General features: G+C 44.7%; 1 protein-coding gene across 2 annotated transcripts in view; it reads left to right on the top strand.

The window, feature by feature from the left end:
• PLD1 (phospholipase D1) overlaps positions 1–14,921 on the top strand; it is a 67,918-nt gene that overhangs the window by 20,336 nt on the left and 32,661 nt on the right. For both annotated transcript variants that reach the window (XM_062582251.1, XM_062582250.1), the window contains exons 5-9: positions 399–507; positions 2,195–2,260; positions 8,369–8,427; positions 9,754–9,846; positions 14,144–14,296. In XM_062582251.1, coding sequence (XP_062438235.1) covers positions 399–507; positions 2,195–2,260; positions 8,369–8,427; positions 9,754–9,846; positions 14,144–14,296 — 480 coding nt within the window. The remainder of the gene's footprint in view (positions 1–398; positions 508–2,194; positions 2,261–8,368; positions 8,428–9,753; positions 9,847–14,143; positions 14,297–14,921) is intronic.

Raw genomic sequence — 14,921 nt, 5'->3', positions numbered from 1 at the left:
GCCTGGGCAGACTCTACCCCCCTCTTGCTGGGGGGTATGTGGGTAGAGGACATAAGGAAAGGTAAATTATAAAGGGTTAAGGACTAGTGGAGCATAATGTTCTAAGAATAGGGTTTAGATTCCCTTTCTTTAACAGGGCAAAAGGGGACCTGGCTCCTGTGATTTTTGTGCATTGTATATTTGTTCGTAAGCTAGTTGGAAGACTCACATTTCATAATGCTTCCTGCCCACTTATTTCTCTTGTGTTTTTTTTGTTTTTTTTTTTTTTTTTTTTTTTTTTTTTTTTTTTAGAGTTTAGATGGAGAAAATAAAGGATCAAACAGAAAGAGTTACATACCAAGGAGTGTACTCTCTCTCTGTGGTTAGACTTATCTTTTGGGTTTTGTTTTTTCTTCCAGTCACACAGTGAGAAGACAATCTATCAAAAGGGGAGAGCCAAGGCAGATGCCAAGTCTGCCGCATACCTCAGAGAGCACAGTCCGAGAAGAGCACTTCTCTAGCAGGAGGGTAAGTGTCCAGGCTGCAGCTCAGAGCGTGCAGAGGTTAGAGAGATGCTGCTGGGGGTTTCTGATGTTTCAGTTATTGGGCAGGTTGTTTCCAAACCCACACTCTATCAGAGTTCTTGCTTTGTCAAGCAAAAGAATTTAATGGTGGTAAACTTAAACTCTGAAAAGTCCAACTTTGAGGCCAGGTCCTCCTGCACACAAGGAGGAGGACACTGCTCCCAGGGTTGGTATGGACAAAGACTCCCTCTGCAGTGGGGGAGAGTAAAGATGCACAGAAGGGCAGTTTCTCTGCTCCCACCTGCTCCAGATTAAACATAGAAGATATAGCTCACAGAGTCAGGTTGCATGACAGAGGCAGTGCAGTGGCCATCAAAATCTGAGTGATTTCAGTCCTGTCCTCTTCTGAAAGAGGAGATGACAATCAGGCTCTCAATTCTGAAGTGGGTAATTCTAGATGAGGCACACGTGTTACACGTAACTGTATCAGATGTTAACAGATGGGTCCTTGTATGAAGAGGGTAGATATCCTCCTACTTCTTTGCAGCTTTACTGTTTGCAAAAATTACTCTACAAAAACATGTTCTTTGATTCTCTGTTTACCATGTCCAGAAAAGGACTTTACTGTTGTTAACTCCCTTTCTGGCCTTTGTTCTGCTGAAATTTCAAGTCCTGAAAGGTTGTGTCTCCTAGTTGTATGGTGCAGGATAACCTTCCCTTCTGAGCAAAGCTTGGCTATTGTGCCAGAATTTTAGGAGAGAGAATTATTTAAAGGGGGGGGGGGGGGGGAAGAAAAGCTTTCTCAAACTTTCTCTTCTTGGTTTCCCTTTTCTCACTTTCTTCCCCCTAACACACACACACACACACACACACACACACACACACAAATACTGCCTTTATCCATGGGGATATATATCACTGCTACACACCTGGATGGGTGAAGTGTTGTCATGCTAACTTTCAGAAAGAAAACCAATTCCATTTCTTCTTTTTGCTTCATTTTTGTGTGACACCCAATTGCTTTTTGGGGTGGGAATGGCTTCTGTTTGCCATCCCTGTGGATTAAACCTTGCTTTTTCCCTCCTGGGCTGAGCCTGTACAACTCTGCCCTGTTCCCCAGATCCAAAGAGTTTAATCTCTTCCTTGCCCAGTTACTGTGAGGATGGGGAGGAATCTCTTTCCTGTAATAGTTTGTTTCCTTCCCCTCTCCAAATGGGGGTGGCAGGTCCTCCAGCGCCTGGCCTGTGTGGCTTGAGGACAGGAGAGCGCAGGAGCTGTGCTCCCCAGGTCCCTGCAGGAACCTGATGTTCTGGTTGAGGAGACTCTCAGTTGTGTCTGAGGCTGTTTTCTCATGAAGCCAACTTGCATGGGCCAGAAACAGTAGGGCCTGCCTTTATGTTTAAAGTTGTTCTGAAGGTTGGACTCGGTCAAGATAAGTGACTTCTAAAATTGCAATGCGAAATGATAGATCAGCTGATGGAAGGTACAAACTCAAATCTGTGAGCAGTAAACAATGTATAATCCAACTGTTTGTGCCATTGAGCAATAATCTTCAGTAAGCCCATAATAATATGTTTATCCATTCAAGCTGAAAAGCATTTCTGATTTCTTGTTAATCTTCTAATGATAGACAGTTGATTTTTCTTCAAAATTCCTGCATCCTAGCTAAAGTTGCCATGTTTTAATTGTAGAAACAGCTGGAAGACTACTTGACAAAGATCTTAAAAATGCCAATGTACAGGAACTACTATGGAACAGTAAGTACAAATTAGAATGACTTAAATGGCAAAAGAATATTCTTTCTTTACTCTGTTAACTAGTGCAAAGAAGTCCTGCAGCTTGTTCTCTGACGTATCAGAAACATTTCATATTTTGCAAATGTTTTGTCTCAACTGATTTCTCCAGCATGGATGTAGCAGGATCTAAAATTAAAGGAATAGAGTGACTGGCTCAGTCTTGAACCATTTGGAGGCCACTATTACGACACTGATAACCTGCACAAAGTAGTTTAGTCAATTGAATTTGAATGATATCTGTTTACCTCTGCAGGTGTTTTGTCATTTCCAAAGAGAGAAGGTAATTGCTTTATTATCCCAGGTTTATAGTGAGGAGGCGTCAAATCCAACTTCTGGCCTATTTTAAGCAAAAATATTTTTTTTTTTGAAAGCCATCTTTGAACATTTCTTCAGTAGTCCTCACCTGTCAACTGTAACATTTGCCTGAGATGATAACTTATTTCCTCTTTTCTTGACTGCATGATGAGCTGCATTCCTTGTCTTTTTGTACCATCAGCAAAACCTGATGCGTACCTTGGGTAGCTGCAGAACTCAGTGAAACTTCTGAGCTAGGTGTGATAATTGGGTGCACTTGGCTTCAAAACAAGTCAAATACAGACTACACTTAGAATATCTAAAGGAGCCAGTTCTTCTATTTTTTTTATTTGGTAGAAATTCTGTTCTTTAAGCCTTATGCAAGATTTCTGTTGTGCAGAGACAATCGACAGCTTTTAGCTGGATGTCATGTTCAAACTCTATATGTACTCTTGTTTTAAAGCTCAGGGTGGTGAGCGTGGTTACTCGTATGGGGTAATGTGCTCACCCAGTATTGGCCAACATGTTTTGTACTGCAAAGAAAAAGCCTTCACACTTGAACTGAGAGGAACTGTTTTTTCTTATAGAGTGGTTCTTCTGGGGACTGGCTACGAAGCAGCTCTTCTAACTTTAAGTACAATACAGACAAGAGTTGTGTTAATCTGCACGTGGAAAATAACCATCTTTTGTTCTTAAGGCGAGACAGCGATAACTTGGCAATTTTGATCAGTAGCATATGCAAAGCAAGAGAGACTCAATTTACAGTACAGATGAATCTTGTCACTCTTAGGCAGGCATTGCTTTTTCAGATATTTCTGGTAATTTCTGCTAATATGAAAATGCCATCGATGTTTTGGTCAAGTTGTGGTTGGCAGCAGATTGCTGGCCATTGGGGATGGGGGGCGATGAGCAAACCTGTGTTCTCTCTGCACTGGCTGCAGAGCAGCTGTGGGCCTCTTGCCGCCCCTGCACTCAATTGCCCTTCTGTCCTCAGCCCTTGGAGCCAGATGTCATTTTGCACATAAACTCTGCATTTATTGTTGTCTTGGAGCTGACTGCAGTGAAGCATTTAGTGAGAACTTTGCTGCTGATGTCAGCTGTACTGCCAAGTGCAGCAGGTCCTGCAGCTGATGCTGAAGGAAAGTACAGGGAGTAAAATATTTCCGAGAGAGAGAGAGAGAGGTGGGAAAAAAAAAGATCAAAATGAGCGTGTTGATGTTCTTGTGATGGGAAGTCTTGCTGAGTTCTGACAAATGCTTTAACTGTTTCATTCTTGGAGCACGTTTTGATTCCTGCCCCTTCCTCTCATCAGATCCATACACCGAGGTTTTTGTTAAACTCTAAATTCTTTGGAAATTCAGACATGGACCCAAGCAGAGTTACAATGGCAAGCTGACCCACCTGATGTATTAACTATTTGTCCTTCAGAGATATTTTCTGCCCCATACATTTTAATTCTGTCTTTGCTTCTTTTATTTTGTATTTGCGATTGACTAATTTCTGATCGGTTAGGAGATCATGAAATTATATACCATCTCTTTGAGGATAATGACATACTCTGGAAGAGTTTCTGGCTGGAGGTCTAGCTTGCAGCTGTTCTGCAGGCCTGAAGTCCTTGGTGGGTTGAGAATCATTTAAGGTCCCTGATGACTGTGTAGTATTTTAGAGATTATACATCTAGCCTGCCTAGATGAGTCTCCTGCAGCCTGTGAAAACAGAGCATACCTAAGCATCATCATCTAGAGATGTAAAGTGTCCCCTGCTTTGACTAGTTAGCTGTGAATAACTTCTGCTCAAGTTTTCCTTAATTTGTCATCATCATTGCAACATATTATTTCATGTGGAGTTCTCAAAATAGGATTATAGATGCATTATTTTGTTATTAGAACCTAGACTTTATAACCTTTTCTCTTTCTCCTTCCCCCCCCCCCCCCCCTTTTGGCTATGTGAATTGTGATTAAATCTCATCTTCTAGTCCAAGCACTTTCTGTAGTACTATTGTGCTAAAGTGATTCAAGACAATTACCATTCAAATGAGTATTGTGGCAATCTAAATGTGTTAATTGTGCACACTTACTTCTGGGGATTGGAAATTGGGGGAACATAGGCCAGATGCACTAGGAACCACGGGCTTGATTGAATTCAGTGTAAATACTTGATTAACTGTGTTTTTGTATCGGTTTGTGTATGCGCTGCAGGAGCTGAAAGATGCCTAAGCAAAATCAAAAAGAGCTTCTGGCCGAAGTGCAGTATGTGTGTCTTCAGAACATTTTTGTATGAGCTTTACCAAAGAACTGCAACATGACAAGTACATATGTGTGGCTGCTCGTTTGCCTGTGATACTGCAGTTGGATCTGCAGACCACTCAACCCTTTCATATTTTTGGTTATTGGATTTGAAATTTAGCACACTGAATATTTTTAAAATTTGGGTTTAGGATAGCCACTCTTTTCTGTAAGAAAGAGCTGGCAACTTGTCACTGAACAATATTCTCAACACTATTGTAGCTTTATTCCTGACCACGGCTACTATTCAAGTGCTTGTTTAGGTGAGGTTTTTTGTTTGTTTGCTTGTTTTAACCAGACTTCAAAGTGAAGGAAAAAAAAATCTGGTGTGGAGCTGCTGTTTTTTAATTTTTTTTTCTCCAAAATGCGACTACTTTATGAGAATTTTGCTTAAATAAATCATGCATGCTTGACATTGCTGGCAGAATGTGATGGCTTAAAATTGCAGCTCATCTACGTTGCAGCTGGTTCTCCACCTCTCATAACTTATCTTTCTTCAGCTGATCATTCATGTCTATTTTTTTTATTGCTACAACAATGTCATTGAAACTGCATTCTCTAGTCCCATATCTCATACTCAAAATATTCTGCTGCAGCTCACTTTGAAACCAGAGTGGGATGCCCTCTCACCAGGCAGGCAGCTGGGCAGCACAGGAATTCAGATGTGAAAGAGATGAAAGTGCATCGCTACTCTGCATTCCCCTCTCGGGTTTTTTTGTGAATTATAAGCACCTCGGATGACAGGCACTGTAACAGTAAAAATAGCTAGTGCAGTAGTAATAATAACAATAGTAAATCACTTAATCAGGTATTTTCCAATACACTGAGGAATTTTCCTGGTAATTGAGTTTTTTACAAACCAAACCCCAAATATAGTAACTGTTCTGCATATAAATAATCTCCTTGAAGTATGCATGATCATTTGCATGAATGAAGAGAAATGCAGAAGTAAGAATTCTTGTTTTTTTTTTTTTCTTTTGCAGTAGAGCCACAGAAGCACATGATATGGGAGGTGGGAATAGGCCAGGAGCGTGCTCACCAAGGCGCTGGACATAAGAGGAGCCTGCAGTAGCATCCCTAATTGGCTTTTCTCAGTCAGCTCAGTAGATAGGACCTGTGTTGGATAGTGTCTTTGTTGCCACAGTTGCCGTTTTAAAGACTCATTAGCTGAAGAACAGGTTGCTGTACTGCCAGACGTTTTTTTTTCTTTTTTTCCTCATGTAGTTCTGTTTCTGTGAGTAACTCTCCTTTTTCTTCCTGGATTTTCTCCTTCTCCTTCAGGAGCAATTATTTCTCTGCATGCAGTGCTCCTCAGGTTGCTGCCCTATTTCTTTTCGCAGTGAACATTTTCAAAGGTTTTTGACATTTGTATGTACTGAATTTTTTTTGTGTGTGTGCCCAGCATGAGAGGATATGTCCAGTTTTCTGATTTTTCTCTGATGGGGAATGCCAGGCATTTTCTGAAGAAATGGAAATAAGATCCAGGCAAAGAACTGGTCTGAAATTTCACTTAGCACCTATGTTAAGATCTTACATGATACATTGGGCAGGAAGTATGCAGAAAAAACAGTTCTGAGAGTCATCTGCGGAAATAGGTAAAATGTTCCTTTCTGTTGCTTTTCCAGGATGTATAGTGAGGAATGGTGATGTCAGGACAGTTTGTAAAAGTATGAAATAACTTGCTCTAGATGCTTTTCAAAAACATGCCGAAATTCTCAAAGAATGAGGGCATAGATTTGTTCCTACTAAGCAGAGGTTACTTTATATCCTTAAGCTACTTGTAGGAGAATAACAGATCCTTTGTTCTTCTGATCTCACTGATGTGGTGAGAAGTCTGGGAAGGTCCCAGAACTAGTAGAGCGTGAGGAGAAAGAAGGATCTTTTTTTCCCCCACCCTGCAGAAATAGAGGGAGAACAACATGCCTTGGGAAGGAAGCCTGAGCCACTCTCACGGTAACTGCAGGGTAGGCTTCTGTCCCAGTGTTGCCTCTCCGCTTTATTTTTAGCGTTTGAAAATCACTATGAGTCTGGTGGATCCACCTGTGTAATTGCTGTGCAAAATTGGAATTTGCCAAAGATAGGTTTCAGTTTGGCTTGTCGAAACGCAGATGAGAGCAGTCGCTTGAAGAAAAGAATCTGGCGATTCTTCCTCAAGCTCAGTTACCATCACGAAGGTGGATCGAGTCCTGGACTTCAGTCCTAGCAACCTTGGCTGGCAAATTACTTAATTAGTTCACTTTAGCTTTCTTACCTGTAGCTTGATCAAAGAAGACAACTGCTCCCTGTGCTCACCCTGCCCCCTCTTGAGTACACTTTGGCAGTTTTATGTGATAATAAGCTAAATAAACAGTGCCTGAGCATGAGCAACCCTTTGCCTCCTGAGTCAAGCTCCTCTTCAACATTGCCTTCTGGTAGGCTGCTCTTGTTTCAGTTTGTGTCTCTGGCAGGACATGTTGGGAAGGCATTTCCCTCTGCCAGCTGGGCCCAAGACTAATAAGCAGCAAACTCTCAGGAATGTCCCATTGTGCCAAGAAAAACCTGCTTGTTCAAAACTACATGGCATCCTATTTTTAGATTCGAGTGCAATCATGTTGTGCTTTGTCACTGACTTTGCTTATCTTTAAATTCCTCTGTAACCTCTGAAACTGTGAGGAATCTGCTTGCTTGAATTTGAGATTTATTGATTAAAGCTAGGTACTATACGTGGGTTCATCAAGCTGTCTGTCCTGCGGCTCCAGCAGGGGCTTGCCCTTGTGCTGCTTGATGCAGACATGCAGAAGTCATGATGGGCATGCTCTGTGCTGGACCTGCTCTTTCCATAGTGGTCAACCTTACTGTCTTCCTGCCTGATGAGACATTGTGACTTTGCAGCGTTGTTTCGGTTCAGAGTGTCAGATTGGGGCTGTACTGCAGCAGCTGAATACCTACAAGGAGGTATCTGAGGTGCTCCTTGGGGACAGGAGACTCAGAAGGAGACATGGTGCTCCAGAGCTCGCCGTGGAGGGCGCATGCAACAGTGGTGACATGTTCAGGCATTCTGGGAAGCAGGGAATGTGCCAGCTGGACAGTTTGGGAGGTACATCTGCTTTTAATGGGCAGTTAGCACTTTCACCCAGACTTCCAGCTCCATGTGAAGTTCACTAATGCCCGCAGGAAAAAGCGGATTCAGACAGCCAGCTAAGTTGATAGAGATCACTAAGCAGTGTAGATTCTGATTCCTGGTTTGAGCCAGTGACCCAAGAAGGAAGATACCGATGGGTCCTTATTGCACTTCTGATCTTGATCGTCCTGGTTGTGTTGAATGCCTTCCCCAAAGCACATAAATACTTGCTCTTATTACAGAGGCTTAAACTTTGCTGGATAACTTTTGCTGAGACTGCTGAGCGGGTTCTGTCCTTCTGACATGCCACTTTCATGAAGCAAAGTATTTTGTGGATTTCTAAGTATGAAAGAGGAGGGAAATCCGTATGTCTTTTTTTTTTTCCCCCAGATGGAATTCATTGGAGTAAGTCAGCTGTCTTTCATCCATGATCTAGGACCAAAGGGCATGTAAGTTATGATTTGTTTCCTTCTGAGTTATAGTTTACCAAGAATATGGTTTTATAAACAAATACTGTTGACATAGAATTTTCCGTTCTTATTGGTAATTGCCTAGGGAATATGTTGTCATCCTGATATCAAAATGTATTAATGTTTAGATAGAAACACTACAACTTTGGCAAATGAACATGAAAGGCAGAGGAGCTTTTCCAAGACCAAATTCATCGTGGGGTTAATCCTTTTCTGGCGCCAGCGGAGCTGCGTGAAGGATAACTTTGGTCTGTGGGAGTTGGGGCAACGTGTCATTTTTGTCGTAGTGCTCTTTGAGGCACCTTGGGGTCACAACTGGTGCAAAGGCAAGGTTGTAGCTGCAGGGGTAACTTGTGATAATTTCAGTGCCCTGAATGCAGAGATGTGTTTGCCTTTCCCTTTTGCCCAGCCTCCCCATGTTTTCCAGCCCCAGCGCAGGGAGAGCTGAGTGCAGGGTCAGCCTTGTAGGTGATGACGAGAGGTTGTGCAGGAGGTGGAGAGGGCCTGGTGCAGCCGTGCTTGCAGTCGGAGGCTCGGCAGCCAGATCTGTGCTGTGACCTCTTTCCGATACCTCTCCTTCCTTGTTTACCTACTAGATATTGCTCCGAAGGCATCTCGGCCCCATCAGATGCTCTGCCAGGCTCAGCCTTTCCCAGCTGAAGTGCAAGCAGAGCTTTTCCCTTAGATGCTCTGTGGCTGACAGTATCAATAAAACCTCGCGGCTTTGCTTGTGTGCTTGGTTTCCTGGCTGGAATTGCTCCAAGGTTACGCTAAGACCAGAAGGCAGGAGGTACAGGAGGGGATGGTCTGTTGTTTCGCAAGATGTAGGCTTCAGCTCACCACCCAGGTCAAGGGTTTCACTCCTTTCCCTTCGCACAACCGGTCTCTCAGTAACGTTGACCTGGTTGTTTGCGTAGCTGTGCGGCCTCTGCGTTGTTTTTTAAATGTGTGTGATTCACGTTTTGGGGGGGAGGGTTATTTTTAACCTTGATCAGGTCAGTGATCTGGCTTTGAGGGCAGCCCCACAGAGGATGGCTGAGGTTGGAGGCTGGAGCCCGGTGACCAGTGGTGCAGGGATAAGGATTGGGGTGCTGCGATCGGGGCGGGGAGGGGCTGGTTTCGTGGGGAGAGCGCTGTCTGGGGCTGCAGAAGCGACTTGTTGGCAGAGGTCGGAGGGACCCGATGAGCAGCCTTAGCTATGGGCACGCTCTGGCCCCAGGAGCCGTCCCGGTGTGGGCAGTCACCGTATCACCACGTGAGCTGTTTCACCCTGTCTTTACTGGAATTTTTTTTCCCCCTCTTTAGAGAAGGTTTGATCATGAAGCGGTCCGGGGGCCACAGAATACCTGGCCTGAACTGCTGCGGCCAAGGAAGGATGTGCTATCGATGGTCCAAAAGGTACTGCTGGGGCTGGGAAGAGCGGTGGGCAGCTGCCCAGGCATGTGCATAAACACCCTCACTTACCATTTTCTCCCCAAGAAGGCTGCAAGTAAAATTCTTGCTCTGTTACAAAAAGCTGCAGGTCTGCAGGTAAGAAGAGACCACACGTTATTCCCATCTGACCCTCCTGTGTAGAAGATACTAGATTTTTTTTGGTTTTGTTTTGTTTTTTGTTTTGCATTAGAATTCATAGCAGAACGGACATACTGCTCCTAAGGAGAAATGGGACTTTGTGTAGCCACGGGCTGGCAGAAACTGAAATAATCGCCTGATTTGTTTGCAGCTTTCTCTGCTGTTGGTCTGCTGGGGAACCTGTGCCTTTGGGAGGGGATGTGGGGATTTCCTGGACAGATTTCAGCTCAGTTTTCTGAGCTTCCCTTCCTCGATTTCCAAAAAGAAAACCAGCTATTTGAAATATAATCTAGGCTGCTTCAGAGCTGGATTAAATCAGGCAGGAACTATGGTAGTAGGGAGCTCCGCTTGGTACAGCTAACCTTGAATTAAATATGTCGCTTCTTCCTGATTGCCGTGTGTCTCAAATGCCAGTGCTTTTGTGGAAGTCTTTCAAGCCGCGTCATTCTTGTCCCTTCCCGCTGCAGACGGGTGTAACTCAGTCCTCGTGTCCTGGAGCAGCAGCGCCGCTCGCTTCAGCGCGATCTGGCCGCCTCGGGAGCGCGACCCGCTGCCAAGAGCAGCAGGGCAGAGCAGCGGCGGAGGGAGGTCTGAGCCAAGAGGTGCAGACGGGTGGGTGCTGCTCGGAGTCAGTCCTGCCCGCGGGGCGCTCAGCACCATCCTGACGGACGGACAGACAGCGTCTAGCAGGAATGTTTCTGCCCAGAGCAAAGAGTGGTCCTTATCCTCCGCCGCAACAGCAGCGAAGCTAAAGCTTGCCGAGGGCCGCTGTATTTTTCTGCCATTTCTCCCTCTCTGGGTGTGCTGGTGGCGTGGAAGCTCAGCCCCGCTGACCCGCGCCCCGTGAGGCCGTGCGCCCGGGCCGCAGCAGAAGGGGTGCGCGGCACGGGGAAGCTTGCGTTTTGTCGGCTGGCACGTGATAAACGTAAGGTGTGCTTGGAGGAGCTCGCGCCCTCTCCGCTGCCGTGGCGTCCCCGTTGTCGGGGTGCTGTGCTCTGCACCGTGAGTCTTCCTCGCTCAGAAGCATGGAGGAGTTTTCTGTGCATTAGCAAACCTGGTGTTTGTTGCCTTGCAAAGGTGTGTGCACTCGCTGACTGCTTTTCATTATCTTTGTGTTTTATTTTGTTCCAACTCCCAAACCACATGTTAGAAAATCTGACTGATCCTGGTGTTACATGAGCTCCCCTTTCTCTCTTTGAAAGGATTTCTGTGCTGTATTTCTCCCTGCTGCTAGTTAATGGGCGAATCTTTCCTTTTTGAAATCCAGATGGCACGTACCTGCCCTCTAGTAATAGTGTCTTTGTCTGAGAGAGCTTCTCGAGTCGTTAACCACCTTTCGATTCTGGCGTTGTGGAACCGTGATGCGCTGTGGTTAGCTTAACTTTACCTTTAAAATTGCTATTTTCCTGTAAAATCTTGCTGCATATATGTGAAGAAACTTACTTTTTTTCTACCGTTTCTGAATACAGTTTTACAGAGGTTATCTGGAGTGATTACAGAGAGAGTTGAAGATTAAACCAGGAAGACACAGTCCGTTTTTCCTCCTTGCTTGAAAAAGAAAGGCAAGAAAAGCTTGCCTTTTTCTTTTAATATCCCCCAGCTAACTCTTCATTGTGTTACACAGAGGTCGAACTTTTTGGAGGACAGTAGCAGGTTCTGCTCTGCATTGGATCTTGTTTCTCCTTCAGAGCATTAATAGAATGAGAAAAGCCTTTGGAGGGAGATTCTCTTAGCTATGTGTGCAGAGCGAGTAACACAAGAGGGCACTGAATCCCTAGCCACGGCCTGCAGGGAGTGATAGAATATATGCATCAATAAATAAACAAATGACAATGATATTACCAAGAGAAGGTTCTTGAAGTTCTGAAAAATGTCAGGAAAATTTAATTTTATATTTTTACAAGCAATTTCGTGTGCTTCTCAAACTATACAACTTCTTAGTTTTGCTGAATAAAAGGAGAAAAATAATAATAAAATTGAGTAGTGTTTTACAGGGGGGAAATACATTATGGAGCACTGTGGTTATCTTCTAAAATAATTTTCCGATCAGTGTGCAAGCATAGTTTTGGTTCTTGTTTCCCTAAACACTAGACCTGTAAACTCAACAGGCTCTGAAAGTCCCCTGACACCCCATCCCGGCAAAAAAGGCTCCACTCGAACTCCGTGGGCTCTAACGCGATTAGTGTTTAATGCGCTGTGTCTGCTGCTGCGCAGCAAGGACAGCAGTCCAGCTGACCATCTTGTTCCTACAGTGCAAACTCATCCTTGTAATTAAATACCAAATGTGATGCCCAGTCTGCATGCACCTTCCTAAGCCAGGAGGTTGTTGGTTTGGGGATCACTTTTCCAGATGCAGTGGGGCACTGTAGGACCTAAACGTGCTGACTCTTTCTTGCTTTGCAGATTCTTCATCACCAGGCTGCAGTCCCCATCCTCACTCTCCCGTCTTCCTGTATCGGTCTCTTTTGTCTCTTTGGAACAAAAACCGCCCTGGCCTAGTTTTTTCCGTGCTCGGTGCTCTTTGCCAGCACCATGCATGCATCAAACTCTGCAGTGCCAAGTCATTCAAAGGTCTGCGCTGAATGCTCAGCGGGGGGAGCGAGAGCTCGGTGCAGAGCACCCTTACAGCGAGGCCCTTGTTCTCCCAGAAGAGCTTGGCCACGAGCGTTGGATTTCCTACGCCCCAAATGCACTTCACTTATTACAGCGTGTCACGTGCTCATTTGACTTCCAGTACAATTTCAGTTACGCAAGCGCCCTGCACGTGGTGCAGGGCCTCGTGTCCAGGACGCCGGTGGTTGCTGAGGTTGTGAATCGCTCCTCGTTGTGAACCAACTGATCAAACGCTTGTTCGGCTGGAAAGAGCAGCCTTCTGCTCTGGAGGGTTGATTTGCCAGCTGCCTGCCTTTCCGGTCTGTCCTGGTCTTCGAGGAAGACATGACCCTCCAACCTGGGGACGCTGCCGTTTGCAGGAGAGGTCCACGCTCACCGCTGGCCTGCGGTACATGGTTGTTTCCGTGTGTAGCTAACTGGTTTGTAGGCGATGGGTCCAACGTACGTGTTGCGGCAGCATTTGGAGGCTCCTTCACGGCACCGTGTCGTGCAGTGGCACGAGGCAGAGCGTAAAGCAGCCGTCGGCCTTCGGCGAAGAGCGCGACGGATCCGGGGAGGAGTGAGAGGCGATGCTGTCATAACTGGGATCTGGAAATAAATGAGAAACTGGATCAGTTATAAAAGACGCAAGAATTAAAACATTTTTGCGGTCTTTTCTCTTGCTTTGTGCGTTTCTGAATATGCACGAGAACTGGGCTAGGTCACAGGGCTGAGACCGGTGTGGGACGGAGGGAGAGGTTACCTCAGATGTGCTCGCGGAGGAAAAATGAGAAGGGCTGTTTGCAGTGAAAATGAACTTATTTCTTAGAGTTGCCTTAAGGCTATGGTATTTATGTAAAACCTGCTGGCCATCTCTCATCGCATGTTTGTAACAGGATGTCTTTTGCTTGGCAATAATAGCTTTCCAAAACGACTTGTGCATATTTTCTCTGGAGTAAGCGATCCCAGTTTCGTAATTAACATTAGAGAAGTCCAGTAACTCCTGTATTGCCTCTAGGTATAGCATATAACCCAAATAATAATTTGGGATAGAGGAATCCTTGTTTAACCTCGTTTAACCGTTACTCAGCTGCTTGGCTGGTGAGTTAGCCTGTGGACAGGCTGATCCGCATTTATTTCATTGGGCTCTTAGAGCTTAAACTTGCAGAAGCTTCCATAAGTAGTCAGCATGCAAGTCATCTTAGAAATCCTCTGCTGAATTTTGGACATCAAATGTGCAGAATAGGCGTGTGTGTGTGTTTCTCTTAGATAATCAGATGTACCTTGTTTTTATGCTGCAGTGAATTCATCATTTACATCAGTGAAGTTGTTTCTTAACTTTTTTTCGAGGTAATAGTCAGGCCTAATTGTTGGTCTTTATACCATACTCAAAATACGGTCACTTTACATTGTAGCTGCACATTTTTCTTTCCTTACAGAGGTAAAGGGTTTGCAGTCTTTCTACAGGATGTGCAGGATGTTTTGAAGAATGGCATGTGTGAAACAGTTGCTCTTTCCTCTCCCCTTACAGGTGGCTGGTAGTGAAAGACTCTTTCCTGCTGTACATGAAGCCAGATACTGGGGCCATTGCCTTTGTCTTGCTGGTAGATAAAGAATTCAACATTAAGATAGGCCAGAAAGAAACAGAAACTAAATATGGGTTGCAGATCGACAATCTCTGTAGGTAAGAAATACAGACTTTTAGACTTTCTTTTTCCTCCACTCCTTTTAAAAATTTCTTTTTTTAAAAAAAAAAAAAAAAAAAAAAAAAAGCTTATGTGTAGGAGGTGTAAACAAAGCGTGCCTGCCTGAGCAAGTGAGCAAATTCAGGTGAGTTTCCTGGTGGAGGGGAGTCCCGGCAGGAAGGGTTTCCCAGTTCCTTTGCAGTCTCTAGGGCGTTCATACCTGCGGGGATTTGGCTGGGACTGTTGTTCTTTTCGGATGTCTTGAAGTGCTGTTTGGAGTCTCGGCGGCTGCTGGTTCATCCAGACAGTTCTCCCTCGGGAGCGGGAGGCAGGTGCTCAGTCGGTTGCACAGTTTGTTTTTGCAGCAATCAGTTGCAGTAATTTTCTAGCCCCTCTGTTCTTTTATGCTGCAAGCAGGAACGTATTGCTCTAAGTTGGAACTGGAGCATTACACAAAAGATATGCTAGTTGGGATAAAAACATAGTTAATATTTTCATGGTAAAATAACATACAAACGCATTAAAAAAATAACATTAGCTATGTCCTGTTCTCCTTGCACTTACTACCAATCTATGTAGACTGCAAGAAGTAAGCCAATTAAATGTACGTGGCCTCAGCGCCCT

Source organism: Rhea pennata, chromosome 9 (assembly GCF_028389875.1).
Source record: "Rhea pennata isolate bPtePen1 chromosome 9, bPtePen1.pri, whole genome shotgun sequence".
NCBI lineage: Eukaryota > Metazoa > Chordata > Aves > Rheiformes > Rheidae > Rhea > Rhea pennata.
Note: the sequence above shows the minus strand (reverse complement) of the source record. Positions and strands in the feature narration are given on the sequence as shown.